We start from the raw sequence: 15,759 nt of genomic DNA on the forward strand, positions 1-15,759 counted from the left end.
ACAACTTGCTGCATGAGAAATGCTTCAAAAACCACGACGATGCCAAACACACTTTCAATGACTTCATCACCACCAGAACACAGGATTTTTACGCTACTGGCATAAATAAACTTGTTTCATATTGGCAAAAGTGTGTTGATTCTGATGGTGTTTATTTTGATTAATAAAGTTTTGTTTGAGCTGAGATATGTGCATCTGAATTTAAAGGTTAAAAGCCGCAAGAACTTTCTTGAGAACCTAATATATATATATATATATATATATATACACGTACATACATACATATGTATATACATATATATATGTATACATATGTGTATATATATATATATATATGTATGTATACACACACACACACATATATACATACATACATCTATCTTCGGCATTGAGTGTTATACAAATGCCAGTACTGGTCACCGTTGTATTGTACCAAAGGTACCAGCCACTCCATCTAAATTCAGAACCAGGTACTGCAACAGTCTAGGGTTCAAAGGCCCACAGCTCTTCAATGCCCTGCCACAAAAATTAAGAAATCTGCATAAGGTTGAAGTTGATGTCTTCAAAAAGAAACTAGATGTCCTCTTCTCCACAATAGTGGATGAACCAACAGCTCGACATGAGATGCAGACAAGGGCAGTGAAATCAAACTCCCTTATATACTAAATGGACCACCAGCTGGGACAAAAGCACATACAGGAGTGGTGATGTGAAACACCTCAGACTGAGGAAACCAGAAAGACAGTGGTCCAGCTTGACCACACCTGCATGGCTGAAATGAGTGAAAGAGTATATATATATATATATAGGGAAAAAAAAAGTCAAGGTAGAAAATGCTAAAATAATTTTATAAAAAAAATTTCAGTACCGGTTTTGGTCATTGAGACTTTTTCAACTTTAAGTATGGAAAAGAATTGAATTTTGGAAAAATTAAATGAAAAATATTTTAAAAGAATATTTGCATAGTATTTCTGCATGTTTCTGTCTCTCTTGTTTACTCTTGTGGGTTCGAGGTCGTTGTGTATATATGTACATGTGTATGTATATATATGGGAGAATGTACGAAAAAAAACAACAACAGACGAGGACAGGTGGTGTAAACAACAAAAGGATGTATTAGTTTGACGCTCAGGAATACAGAAAGTCTTTAACGTTTCGAGCTACGCTCTTCAGCAGAAAGAATATGGAGAAAAACACGGAGAAAAAAAATTGAATGGTGTTTGGTCAACAATCTATCATGGCTTATATATGTGTGTATATATATATATATATATATATATATATATATATATATATATATATATATATATATATATATGTGTGTGTGTGTGTGTGCGTGTATTTTGTTTCAAATTTGTGTGAATGTGTATAGAATAATATATCAGTTGAACAAAGTTAAACTATGATATTTCAACATTAAAAAAATATTTTGTGATGTTCATAAAGTTCAATAATTAGCATGTTCACACATAGTGTAATCATCAAATTTCAAATGTGTTTAACTGAATACCTTTTTGACTAATCTGCATGCATCTTAAACATCATTGTTTGCCAGGCATACCAATATTCTGATATTCACAGAATATCGGCACGCCTGGCAAACCACGATGTTTAAGGTGCATGCGGACTGGTCAAAAAGGTATTCTAAAAATTCAGTTTGTTGGCGCATTCTAAGAGGTACTAAGTTGTCAAGAGCTCAACTGTCAGTTAAAGACATTTGAAATTTGATGATTGCACTATGTATGAAAGCACTAATTATTGAACTTTATGAGCATTACAAAATATTTTTCTAATGTTAAAACACTATAATAAAAAACGTAGAAACCAGACCATGTTTAAACTTTATTCAACTGATATATATATATATATATATATATATATATATGCTGGTGGTATATTCTTCACATAGTACAGATGATGTACCGCTCGCGGCAGCACTGGAGAGAGTAGGGCTTTAAGGCGATCCCAGTAATCAAGACCAGTCATGCCTTCAATTCGTTTAGTGAGTGCCCTCTGGGGTGATTCAATCCTCGAGATGTTTTGTTTTGTATGGGGAGACCACAAGGGGCAGCAGTATTCGAGGTGTGGCCATACAAAGGAGGAGAAAAGTGGAATGATGACACCTTGTTCTCTGGACTGGAAGGTTCTTAAAATCCAGGATCACATATAAGAATGTATCCATGAACTGAGATGGGTGTGTAGTGGATCTTGCATGCATGGACTTCGTAGGAGCATGTATAGGTGACGATGTTATATACAGAAGGCTTCTTTCAGTTTCCACTTTCAAAAACTATTCAAAGGTTGCCCCACGGCTGCAGTAGATTAAAACCTTGTGAGTGTGTATAAATAATATTGTAAATGTTGTATTAGCTTAATGCTTAAAAGGAAGGGGAAGAGTTTTGATGTTTTAAGCACTAGTCTTTCATCAGAAGAAAAGGAGGGGAGTAAAAGAGTCACTGGTGGAAAAACATACAAGCAAGGGGATGAGTGGGTAAGTAGGAATATGGTTCTATGAGGGGGATCAAGGAGGGGACAGGTGTGTATATGTGCACATATAAGAATGTATCCATGAACTGAGATGGGTGTGTAGTGGATCTTGCATGCATGAAGTGGATTCGATCCACCATAGCAAAATTTAAATTAACACTGCAACAGAACTTTTCCCACGGTGGAACAATGGTTTTTCTGTTACAGTAGTTTTACATTTTCCAGATGCTTTTAGCTAGGCGGAAATAATGTCTTCACCACTTGACCCTTTCTAACCTCTTCTATTTCACCAAAAGCTAGAATAGAGATAACGAGACCACCAACTAAATCTATTGTTCTTAATGATATGTCTATCCTTCTGGATAGTTATAAAAACAAGAAACCCCAAGCAAAAAGTTAGTTCAGTCACCAGTTGGTGATGACTCAACGAAGTAATCACTTGGCGACAATGGAGCGAGGCGGCTCATGATAACTCAATTAGTTTGGGAACAGACTGCTATAATCATGATCACAAGGAATGCAGCTACTAAGACAATGGTCAGTAAGAGAAATGAAATTTACAGTCAGCAACTGTGAGACAACATCCCACAACCGTACAAATTTCACTAGCTCTAATTCTGTTCTCTTACAACATCATTCTATCTCTCTCTGTAATTACTACTAACCAATGAAGAGGACACAAACACAAACTTTCTTCGCATACTTTGGATCTATCATAACCTACCCGTTACAAATGGTAACTACACAAATTATTATCATTACAAACTGGTGATCTTGACATTGCACCATAACAGGTATCAGTACACAAATTAAAAACTTTATCATTACAGGTGTACACATGCATATACACACTTATATGAGCTTCTACACAGCATCTGTATACCAAATTTCAATCATTAGTCATTGGTCAACCCAAGGCTAGTGTAGAAGACACTTTCTCAAAATGTTGTGCAATGGGATTGAACCTGGAACCACATGGTTGTAAAGCAAACTTCTCAAACCATTTGCATGTATGTCTTTCAAGATGTATCTAATTTCTATGTGTAAGTAAAGAAATCTTAAATCAAAAGCAATTTTTTATTTGAGAAAAAATTTATTTTCTTTTAGTTTGAGATATTAAGATTGTGGGTAGTACAACTCATTTACATAATGGTTCGAGGTTGAAAATCAGACACCAATAAGAATAATGGGATCTTTTTTAAAACGGGGGCCACATTTTTCATTAACGAAACACTTTGAAACTTGGAACACTGGTAGAATGTGTCATATAAAACATCTTTTTCTCTTAGTCTTCTTAAAAAAAAAAGAAATCCCTAAGTTATTCCATGTTAAAGTTGTCGTATTTCTGTAATTTCAACCAATCACTGACGTCCATTCAGCCGATATACATTAAGTGCCGACTACATAAACAAACGATTCTGAAACAATTCTATCGGTGATAGGGTTAGGGTTAGGGTTAGGGTAAAACAGCAAATTTAAAAAGAAAAAAGCAAAACGAAGCTATGGAAATTAAATACGCTTTACACCGCTTAATCAGCCAAAGGAGTAAATGTAAACAACTGAATACTTGTCAGTGATTGGTTGAAATTATCGAAATAAGACAATTTTTTACATGAAATAAATTCGAATACAAAAATATTTTTCTGTTCTATAACACAAAATAGATAAGTATACGAAGTTTGAAAGTCTTTCGATACCAAAAACACTACGTAAAACATTAATGAAAAATGTGGCCCCCGTTTTAAAAAAGATCCGAATAATGAAACATGTGGTTCCCCTGGTGGTTGTAGCTATTACAAGGGGGAAATAATCATTTTCGCATAATATGAGGTGGTATTAGAAATCTGAATTTGAAAATAAGGAATTATAGGGAAAAAAATACATAAAATTCACAGATTTAATTTTTTTTTTGTTTACTTATTACAAAATTCTTGAAATTTCTACAACATGGCTTTTGAATAAATATATAACTACAGCATGAATACAGGGGTTAGTTTGCCACAAGCTTACAGGCTTATGGTGTGGGAACTTAAGTTTTTAAAGGTGTTTAGGTGATGGAGAGTACTAGATTTCTCCTATGAATGGGATGCTAGTCCATTGCAGGGTTAATCTCCACCTGCTATTGGCACTCACTTTCATTAGCTTGAACTAGAGCAATGTGAAATTTAGTACCTTGCTTAAGGACATTACATGTCACCTAATTCAAGAATCAAACTCGTCCCCTAATGCTTGTGAGCCCAACACTCTAACCACGAGGCCACATGCTTCCACATCCCCATCCAAAGCAAGGTGGGTAATGAATAGATATATAACTACAGTGCCAATACTGGGTGAGTAGTGAATAAACATATGAACTACACTACCAATACAACACAGGGTAAGAATAAATATGTATATGAAGTCATATTGGTATGTTTGATAAAGTCATAGCTACTTTTAGCAGTGATCAACGACAAAGGGTCTTGCTGAGAAATTAGACCTTGTGGTTAAACCATAAGTCCCTCAGCAACTTGGAATGAGAATTGAACTAACTAGCGTCATCTTTCTTAAAACAATCACAGTTAACCTACTTCTAACAACAGAGCCAGTGATGGAGCCTCTGTTTCAACCAACAAAGGAGTTTTAACTTGAGCCAATGAGGGTACTTTGATAGGCTGCTCAACCTGTTATAAATTGCAGCCAAATCTCCCTCAAATTACACTCTATCATCTTAAAAAAGGGTCACATTAAACAAAGTGATTCTTAATAAATAAAAAAGACAGGATTGTCATGGCTGGAATCACCCAATCATAGTTTTGCTTAATCAGGGCTGACAAGAACTAAACAATTCAGAGATGTTATGATGTTAAACAAATATAAAAAGACTGTTTACACAGATTTTCATCTCTAATGTCTCTATAAGACAGACATTAAATTAGATTGTAGTTTATTCTTAAATAGAACAATTTGATTATCTAGATCAAATTTATGGCACAGTGGAAACTCTTGATGAATTGAAACTGACTGCCATTGGTTTCTTATGATGGTTTTTTATGAAGTGACACCAATTGCCATTGGCTTCCTATCAGAACATTAATCAATTCAATTTCCTTCTGTTATTAATTCTCAGACTTAAAATATTTTGAAATATATTATTTACTTCTTAAATCTTAGCTACAAATAGTAACGGCCACTAGCTTTCATTTAGAATAAACATATTTTTTAATAATTGGGAATTTAAGGTCACAATTTTCTATTTATATTTTTAAGCCTTATTTCATTGCAAAGATATAGATTTACTCTTGAAATGTTACTGCAGTAAAGACAAATGGATTATTCCATCATTTGAACTGATAACTTTGTATCAGAGCATACCATTATGATATATGTTGATGGAGTTCTTTCTGTCCCACTTTCAATCAATTTTGGTGTTCCCTTACTCTCTTCTATATGTCAAGGCTGTCACATCTAACACTACCTTTTCTTATGCAGATGATATAATTCTTCATTCTTTCCTAATATACCTCCCCAACCATCCACACACATACACCATATGTCAAACCTGTATTGATTCCAGAAGCAAAGACATCATGCCAACATTGTTTCTTTCAACAGTAGACAAGCTCAAGTACTACTCATATCAAGAAAGCCCTACTAAACCACTCTTCCTCAAAACGTGATTTACTCTGCTAGAATCCTCACAGCTACTCCTAATGCTGGACATCATTATTACCAAACATATCTCCCGGTGAAAGCAGATTCCTAGCATAGAATGAGCTATTTCGCAAATACTAGCCCTTTGCTTTAAGGTCAGAAAATATTTCAGCACCCAACAGCTGCTATCATTTTACAAAGTTCAAGTGAGATCTACGATGGTGTGCTGCATTGACATATGGGATGGCGTTATTGCTACGTACACAAATTGAGTAACATTCAATCACTAACAAACACATTTTAGCTTAGACCGTAAGTGTGCTGCCTTCTCTCTGTGTATTTTCTATTGTGACGATAATATGGTTACTGCTTCTCGGATTGGCTGGTCTTGATCTTCCGTCACTCAGGGTATCTTCAAACCATACATCTCCTTTGTTTCACCTACCAGCAGATTCCTGCTTTAAGCACCCCCCCCCCCCCTTCATAACTTTTTATTTTTAGGAATTTTCTGAAAATGTTTGCGTATTTGTGTTCTACACACATGAATTCAGATGATTACGAAAAGAATTTTTAATTTTTCGAATTTTTTTAAAAATCGGAATTTAAAATACGGACAGTCCGAATTTTAGCTTAACTCCCAGCAGTGGACCATTAAATGTATTTATGGGGAGAAAGATACTGAAAAACATCAATACATTATCGACATAAATTCGCAAAGATTTTCTGAAAATTCCAAGAAATAAAAAAGTTATGAGAGATTTATGGGGCGCTTAAATCAGAATTCCGCCCATCTACTTTCACAGCCACCTACTAACCATTGTCTGATCCTTTCTTTCTAGAATATTGGCCTTTCAGAACCCCACCCCCGCTTATATCTTTCCTGCATGTGTTTTGAGGGCAGTGTTTCTCTTGTCCACTTTCAGCGTATCTCACTTGCGCATAATGGGATCATGTGTCGTAAGCTGAGGTGATTAGTTGTTTCGCTCCGTAACCTGTTAGACTAACGAAATTATGATTTTTAAAATATTTTCCTGTGAATGTCGACGCAGACCATTACTAGTTTTCTGTAATTCTAGTATTTCTTTTCACTTTCCCATTCATTAAATCACGCAGTTCTGAATATTATGTTCAAATTAAAGACAAAATGACTGCGGTTGAAACATTTAGGAGTCTAAAAAAAATTTGTTTTGAATTACAAACTGTGTCCATTATAGAGCGACAAAAGGAGAAGGAGAAAAAATAACAGGGTGTGAGAAATTAATTCTCCTGTTTCCTCGTTTATTATTTTCCCTCCTTCTTTCGGTTTTTATAACCATTTGCAAGAAGTATTTGTAGTAATTATTTAACTAATGCTATCACCTTTGTTTGGGGTGTTACTAAGCGGAAGTGAAATTGTTGTCAGAGATGAAAGCTGTAAAACTTGTGATTGCGGAATCGTGATGCAGTAATTTCGAGGTTGGTTCATTTGAATTAATTTACTTCTTGGTTTCTGAAATATTATTTAGCTTCTTATTAGAATATTAAGCCTTTTTGGGCTGTAAAATACTGGCACTTCCCAATTATTGTATTTTGTGCAGGTTTTCTTTAAAGATATAAATAAAATGATGATGAAAGATGAACGGTAATATTTTCGATAATTGTACAATGTTTTTGTCATAATTATTAAGTTATATTTAATACTGAATAACTTGATGCTGTGGCTATTTTTCTCGTTGGAGAATGAATTTTGATGATTTACTGTGTAACAATGCTTTTAGTGTTCTCTTCGCGAGATAAGTGCATAGCAACGTAATAGCAATTATGATGATAAATAGTAATTATAATCAATATATAAAGAATGGCTAGTTTATGCGAGTTAAATTGAATTAGAGCCACGGAAGGCAAAGCTAATCCGACTGAATATCTCAGAAATTTACACACCCTGTGTCAAAAATACTAAAAGCATTAAGAAAAATTTCGCACAATAAACACGTACATGGGTGTGTAAAGTCCATGGTTTGGTAGATGATAGTGCACACAATATTGAAAATCTTGAGATGAAGACAAAAATAAAAATTAAAGAAAAAACATGGAACCAGAAACCAAAATTACGGCAGAATTTGGAGACTGAATTGTACTACTAAATAAGATAACAACTTTGTTGTGTATATTTATTGAAAGCACTAGAGTGAGCAAATAGTAATTGTGCATCGGCAAATATTTGCACAAAACATTTTCTAGTATCGTTTAGATGTGTTGCATGGGAGGAATCGCTTTTGAATAAAGAAAGAATTACATAAAACGTTAGCACTGCCCTCGCAATGCTTGTTCCATTTTAGGAACATTTCGGCCAGGCACCTTTCAGGTTCTACAGCCAGACCCTTACATTAACGAAGATATTATTTGCCCGTAATTCTAACATAGGAACTAAATAATGAAATAGTTTGTAAAACTTCTAGAATTTTCTATTTTTCATTCTAAGTAAATAAAATTTAAAAAAATTTTGTCCGTGTGTTAAATTTTTTAAAAAAAGTGGTTTACATGATTAATTTGAAATTTTGTGTGCTGTGAAGAGAAATAGGTACTACTTAAATACAGAGGTCCCAAAAAATTAACCCTAAAACTAACCCTACTGGACTTCTGTAGTGCCGAGAAATATGTTTTGGCATGGGCTTTAAAAAAAATGAATTATTTAGATTCAGGTCAGCCTTGATTAAGCTTATCTATGATCCAAGGCATTCCAGCGGTGATTAATTTCTTTTAGGAGTGTCTAGAATTACATTGTCTAATGTTCCTTTTGCTTTTAAAGATGATTGAACATGATTTGGTTGCTATTATGGTGCAAAGCATTCCCTCATGGTATTGGATGGCTGTAATTGATGTTGAGGAAGGTAAGAAAAAATAGTAGGAGTCAGTAAAATGAGAATGTGGTTGGTCAACAGACTAAATAAATCTTATTTATATATATAATTGTCATATATGCATGCCCAAGTATGGCTGTGTGGTAAGAAGTTTGTTTCCCAACCATATGGTTCTGGGTTCAGTCCCATTGTGTGGTACCTTGGCCAAGAGTCCTTTACTATATCCTCTGGCTAAATAAATTTGGTAGACAGAATCTCAAAGAAGCCCATGTGTGTATGTTACTGTTTCCTTATCTTGACAGTGTGTGATAGTTGCAAACTAGTGTCATTGTCATGCAAGTGGTGTCCTTCACTTTCAATATTCAGTGAAAACATGTTTGGTCATGGAGAAATATTAACTTACTTGAACATCAATGAGGGTTGGCAACAGGAAGGGCATCTAGCCATAAAAATATTCACCTCTACAATTTTTGTTTGATCCATGCATGATGAAAAAGTGTATGTTAAAATGGTGAGGAGGAGAGATTCTTTTACTCTCCACAAGGAACTTTTCTTTGATTAAATAAGGAAGTTATATTTTTCTACAAATTCATGGAGCTATTGAAATCTCAAAAGTTATTTCATGGATCTCTTTGTCCAGTAAAAGAAAACATTTCTTTTATCCTCTAATTTGTTTCATATGGTAATTCAGTATATTGTCCTTCACAAACCATCTGTTTCATCCTATTAAATGAATACTGATACTTCATTAGTACTCCCTGATCACCAGGAATTTCTTGCATATAGGATACTGCATTTATTTACTGGCTTGTTCCTGTTTTCAACTAAAAATGTTTTTAAAACCCCAAGTTTTATTTATCACTTTGGTCCACAGCATTCTTTACCATATTCAGCTTCTCTCTTAGAGCCTTCTTTACTGTTTCCTCTTTAATCCTCCACACCTTCAGCTTTAGTTGTTTCATCATCTTCTGAATTCTCTGTCCACCTTTCATCTTCTGGCCACAGACAACAAAATGGTGCTGTTCAATAACACAGTCAGCCTGGTCAGAATTTGAATTCGGAATACAAAGGGGCATAACTAAATACATGAGGTGTTTTTTTCTCCATCTCAACAAATTCTGTCATCTATCATCCATGAATTGTTAATATATTTATAATTCTGCAGACCATTTACCTCATCTTCAGGCAGATATGTTTACACCATGTTAAATTTAGTTTGATCCCCAATTGTTGTCAAGTGTCTTATTCTTGGATCTATATATAATCCTAGGCTAAATATGAATTTTGAACATTTATTTCTACATTAAAGGTAATATAGCTTTCTTATGCACTCCACTGGGCATGTAAATATAAATATTGTACATATACTCTCTAAAAGTAAGGTTAGTAGTTTGAAATATTGTTACCTTATTAAAGTTTATGACCCCTTAAACAATTTTATAGTTTCTATACATGTTGACTGATTTGCTAGAAATAGCAACTGAATCACTCAAGTCACATCCTATCATTTTGAATAAAGAAAATATGATACTTTATACACATTAAAAATAAATAATCATGACTAGAACATGTATGATCATAGGCCTGCCTGATCAGAGCTGACCTGAGGCTAAACAGTAACATCAAGAATATATGGATATAGATAACAAAAGAACAATGATTTTATATTATGACACTTTTCTAATTGTTGCTCTAGAGGTGATATATCTTATCTCTGGAAAATTACTACAAAAAGGAAGAAAAAAAGAAATATTCAAATTCTTATTATCAATAATCAATCTTTTTAATGATTTGCAATAAATTTTGACAATACTTGAATTGATATTTTAGTTTTTCCTGTAAAATCTACATCTTTACCTAGTCCCTCTTGCAACATGTTCAAACCTCATTGATATTTTAATTTGTTGACAATATATCAATTTCAGATCAATTCAGTTGTAATAGTGATTTCACTAGTTCCCTGTTGTACAAAATGTATTGATTTTTAACCAAAACTCTATGTGTAAACAGACAGAAACAGTTTGTCTTTATATACAATTTATGTACCAGTGCATTGTTAATTGTCTTTCATTTCAGTTGTGGGCTGTGTTACAAAATATATCTATTGATTCTTAACACTATGTAAAGACAGCTTGTCGTTATCATCATTTAACGTCCATTGTCCATGCTAGCATGGGTTGGATGGTGTGGCCAGAGCTGGTACACTGGGGTCTGCACCAGACTCCAGTCTGATTTGGCATGGTTTCCACAGCTGGATGCCCTTCCTAACACCAACTACTTTACAGAGTGTACTGGATGCTTTTACTCAGCCCCACATGGGCACTTTTACATGTTGCCACATGGATGTTTTTATGTGATGCTGTGCTGGCAATTTTACGTGTCACTGCACTGGCACCACCATGGGTGCTTTACACAACCAGAAGGATCAATCTTAACACTTCTGCTGTGAGGTACAGGTCATCTTGAGTACGGCTAGGCAACAGGTGTCTTGGTCCTTTGTCATCTTGCCTGAAAGATTCAGCTTCCTGAGGTCATTCTTCAGTACTTTGTCCCATGTCTTCCTGGATCTCCCACTTCCATGTGTTCCCTTCACTTTGAGAGATCGGCACTTCTTTATGGAGCTGTCAGCCTCCATCAGCATCGCATGACCAAACCAGTGCAGTCTCCTCTCTTGCACACAGCAAGAAATTCCTCTTATACCTAACTTCTCTCTCAGAACACTAGCACTCATATACACTTACATTACACATCTAGCAAAGCATACTCGCCTCAGTCCTTTCTAACCTTTGTATGTCATCTGCATTCATGACCCATATCTCAGTATCATGTAGAATTGCTGTCCGTATACATGCATCATACAAGCTTCCTTTCACCCAAGGAGAGAAACCTTTCATGGCCAACTTAATTAACAGCTCTCTGAATTTCCTCCATCCTATTCTTATTCTAGCTATCACACTCTGTGCATCCTGTCCGACTACTAATTTGATCCCCTAGACAGCAGAAAGTATTTACTACCTTTAATAAGCCACCAGGGCATTTGAGAGAATCAATTTCCTGAGTCTCTGTATATAGAAACTTGGGATTATATATAATGTCTTTGAGGATAGAAACAAAGGAATCAGCCAGACCAGTTTTAATCCTATATTGGGATTTCATCAATAACTAAGCACCCTCTATGGAGATACTGGTTATAAACTCACTGTTACAAAGAGCTTAAATCAGATAGACAAGTTGGCATATATCATCCATTCTCAGCAGCTAGTTTGATTTATAAATTACTAGTATGCTGTGTTTCACAAATCCAATTGTATGTAAAGTAACAAGGTATTTCTTTACATCTTTCCATACAGTATTGGCCAAAAGCTATAGATACATTTTAATGTCATATCTATATATAGATATAGCATTAGAAAACATTGGTAAAGCAAGAGTAATTTATTAATTGAAATAGCTGCTATGTATGCATATCAGCAAGGGAGTTTGTTTAGTTGTTACTCATACACTTGGAAACAACATGCACAAAGATAGTTTTAAAACATTTTGTCAGGTGATTCACTGTTTCTATGAATACCAATGCTGATTTTTTTTTTTTAATGATTGAAAATGCTACATATGCTTTTGATCATTCTTCAAAATTTCACTTTGATCTGAAACTGGGATGTAAGTTTGGAAATGTAAGGAATATAATTATGGAGACCAGTTCTTCTCAGACTTCACTGCATTTTATATTTTCCTATTTGACTGATATTCTTTTGTTGTTTTGAAATATTTTATTCATGATATCATATTTACAATTAATTTCATTGAAGAAATTTAAAGCTTTGATGTTTTTTTTTTCCCTTATCTTATTTTCAGTGAAAAAGATTGCTGAAATTATGTTTGTGTCACATGACAATGAAATTCCGCCAACGAATTGCATGGGTCACTATTGTTGTCTACCTCAGCATTACCTGTGCTTTGACCTATTATGTGTTTGAGATTAATGAGAAATATACTAAATATGCCTTTGATCATTCTTCAAAATTCCACTTGGATCCGAAACTGGGCCGTAAAGTTGGAATTGCAAAGAATACAATCATGGAGACCAATTCTTCTGAAACTTCAGTGCTGCACCGCATGTTTTCCCACTTGAGCGATATTCCTTTGTTGATCTGGATTATTTTATTTATGATACCATATTTTCAAGTCTTCTTCTTACTATTGGCATGTACCAAACCTGATCCAAGACTAAGCTTGGCCTTGCTCTGGCCAAACATCCTGTATTTAAAATGGAAACAACATTGTACAGCTACTATTTTCAGAAAACCAAGCATTAATGGTGACTGCAATAGTAATGTATCAAATAACCAAGTGATTTTTGACACGTAATATTTCTTATTCAACATATTTTTTTGTAAAAGAACTCTTTTTCTTTTCAATTACTATAATTATTTTAAAATGTATTTTTATGTGAGTCTAATTAGGTGCTAATCATGCATTCATTGAAGGAATTATATAATTTGGTTAATCTAATATTTAAAAAAAATTTCTGGTCTATCCATAGATTATATGACAATGTGTTCATATACCAACAGTCAACATAATGAACAGATGTGTGAATACTGTTGATACGACCTTGAACAAGTCTATCAATAGTTGATATAGTGGGGATTTAATCTTGGAAAAGTCTTGCTACTAATGATATAGCATTGACTCAAACTTTCAGTGGATGAGATATCATGACCAGGTCTTTAATTTGGGTGATAACGTCTTGATAATGTCTACCATGTGATGATATAATGATTATTTAATTTTGACAAAGTTTCACAATGACTGATTAAATTTTGATAAAATTTGATTGTGGACAGAGTGACAATACATACCATGTCTATTTTCAATTGAAAATAAATTGCTGAGAATATTTCTCTCTAAAACTGATTTGTTAACAGCTAAATACATAAAAAATATGTTGTGAATCCAGTTGGTGAAGGATTTCCTCATAATTAACTTCAGGACCAGCATTAATGGTAAACGTAAAGATCTAAATGGGTTTTTTTTTAATTAGCCAAACAAATAAGTAAACGCTTCACAATCATTCAGTCCTTGTATATTTTTGATATTTTAAAAAAAATGGTCTTTGGATTTCCATGTTTTGAAGACTGGAATTTCTGATAGTGCAAAAATAAAATTCCAAATTTTACATTATATTCTTGCTTCCTTTTATTGACAATATATATAACATATCATCTTGTGAAAATATAATTTCCTACAATTTATACTGCGTTGGATTTTATACAAGAGGCAATTTTTCATATTTGAACTATATTTTGAATACATTTAGTCTTAACATCATCTACTCCTCTCTGTAACAACTTGAGGATCTGTCCCAACACGTCTTCTTCACCATCTTTTCTCCCTCTCTCTCCTTTTCCAGTTGAGATAGCCATGTATTTCCTCTGTTGCAAAACACCTGTTTCTATCACGTTTTTATTCCTTGACCTTTCATCACTAGGTGTAAATAGCTCTTTCCTCAGTTGAGGGGTTTTGTCTTGCAAGTTACTTGGTGACCTTGTTGGTGCTGGTGGCACATAAAAAGCACCCAGTACACTCTGTAGAGTGGTTAGCATTAGGAAGGGTATCCAGATGCATAAACCATCCAAAGCAGACAATAGGGCTTGGCAGAGTCCTCTGGGTCACAAGTTTCTGTCAAATTATCCAACCCATGTCACCAGGAAAAGTAGATGTTGAATGAGGTTGATGATGACTGTATTATGTCATGTATAGGTTGCATGATTTATTTGTCTTGAAGCACTCACTCTTTTGTTTCGGAAATTCAAGAAAGCAAACTCAGATTTTTACATTCTTCATTAATGTTGGTCTCAGTTTTAATTACACTATTTTCCTCCAGTTGTGTGTGTGTGTATATATATATATATATATATATATATATATATATAGGTAGATAGATAGATAGATAGATAGTGAAGGTGCATAGCCTAGTGATTAGGCAGTTCACTCCTGATTGCTAGATCATAAGTTCGATTTCCAAACCAGGTAGTGTGTTGTGTTCTTGAGCAAACCACTTCATTTCATGTTACTTCCATCCCCCTTTCAATCAGGGGGTAATGTTGGCTTGCTCACCTAGCTAGCTGGGTCTAAAACATCATTCGAAGTCTAAAACAATGCAGAGCATGTTGTAATCAGTAATGTGTAACAACATCTGATAATCTGGTCAGTCATGTGATCACATGATATATATCAAAGCAAGAAATTGGAAAATTTTTTGTATTATTTGCAATCTCCCATTTTGATTTTATTACTTTGCAGAAAATATTTTCCAGTATTTTCAATTCTTATGCATACCTCACACAAATATAACATTTATATATGGATTTGTAATACTGAAATAGCAGTTGTGCTTCAAGAAGAAACAGCTTTGATTTTAACCCTCTCTACATAGTATATATATTATGTGTGTGTGTGTTTTGATTTTACATAACTATTTAAACTCAGCTCCTTGTTTTTATGTTCATTCATATCTAAGTACACTTGCTCTGGTTTTGAATAAGGTAACAAATTTCCTCGAAGCATCCACATAATAATACTGTTTATTTCTTGGCTTCTGGCTTTAAAAAATACCCAATTTATTGCTTTAACTAATGCATAAACATTGCATTTTTTAAAGCAACATCAGAAATCCATTTAAGAAATATTTTTCTGGAGTTCAGATGTAAATAAACTTTTTTCAGAGATGCCAGTATTTTAGATAAACATTAAGGCACATATATACATATATAACATATGCATATACAGTGCATGA

The 15,759-nt window shown here is 34.0% G+C and overlaps 1 protein-coding gene across 3 annotated transcripts; it reads left to right on the forward strand.

The window, feature by feature from the left end:
* The first annotated feature begins 6,413 nt into the window (after positions 1-6,413).
* LOC106877471 (uncharacterized) lies at positions 6,414-14,139 on the forward strand. 3 transcript variants are annotated; one of them, XM_089349715.1, is made up of 3 exons: positions 6,414-6,432; positions 8,909-8,990; positions 12,816-14,139. In XM_089349715.1, exons 2-3 carry the CDS (start codon positions 8,909-8,911, stop codon positions 12,935-12,937), a joined length of 204 nt encoding a protein of 67 aa, XP_089205841.1. In that variant the 5' UTR covers positions 6,414-6,432; the 3' UTR covers positions 12,938-14,139. The 3 variants fall into 3 exon arrangements, 2 of the variants coding, with proteins under 2 accessions (XP_089205841.1, XP_052822089.2); XM_052966129.2 differs by lacking the exon at positions 6,414-6,432 and adding an exon at positions 7,016-7,575; XR_016241217.1 differs by lacking the exons at positions 6,414-6,432; positions 8,909-8,990 and adding an exon at positions 7,005-7,575.
* The last annotated feature ends 1,620 nt before the right edge of the window (positions 14,140-15,759 follow it).

This window comes from Octopus bimaculoides, chromosome 3 (assembly GCF_046866305.1).
Source record: "Octopus bimaculoides isolate indiv1 chromosome 3, ASM4686630v1, whole genome shotgun sequence".
Classification (NCBI taxonomy): Eukaryota; Metazoa; Mollusca; class Cephalopoda; order Octopoda; family Octopodidae; genus Octopus; species Octopus bimaculoides.

Coding starts and splice junctions, on each gene's coding strand:
- LOC106877471 (XM_089349715.1), top strand. CDS start 8,909: ATGATTGAACATGATTTGGTTGCTATTATGGTGCAAAGCATTCCCTCA. Junction 8,991..12,815: donor TGTAATTGATGTTGAGGAAG/GTAAGAAAAAAT, acceptor TCTTATTTTCAG/TGAAAAAGATTGCTGAAATT.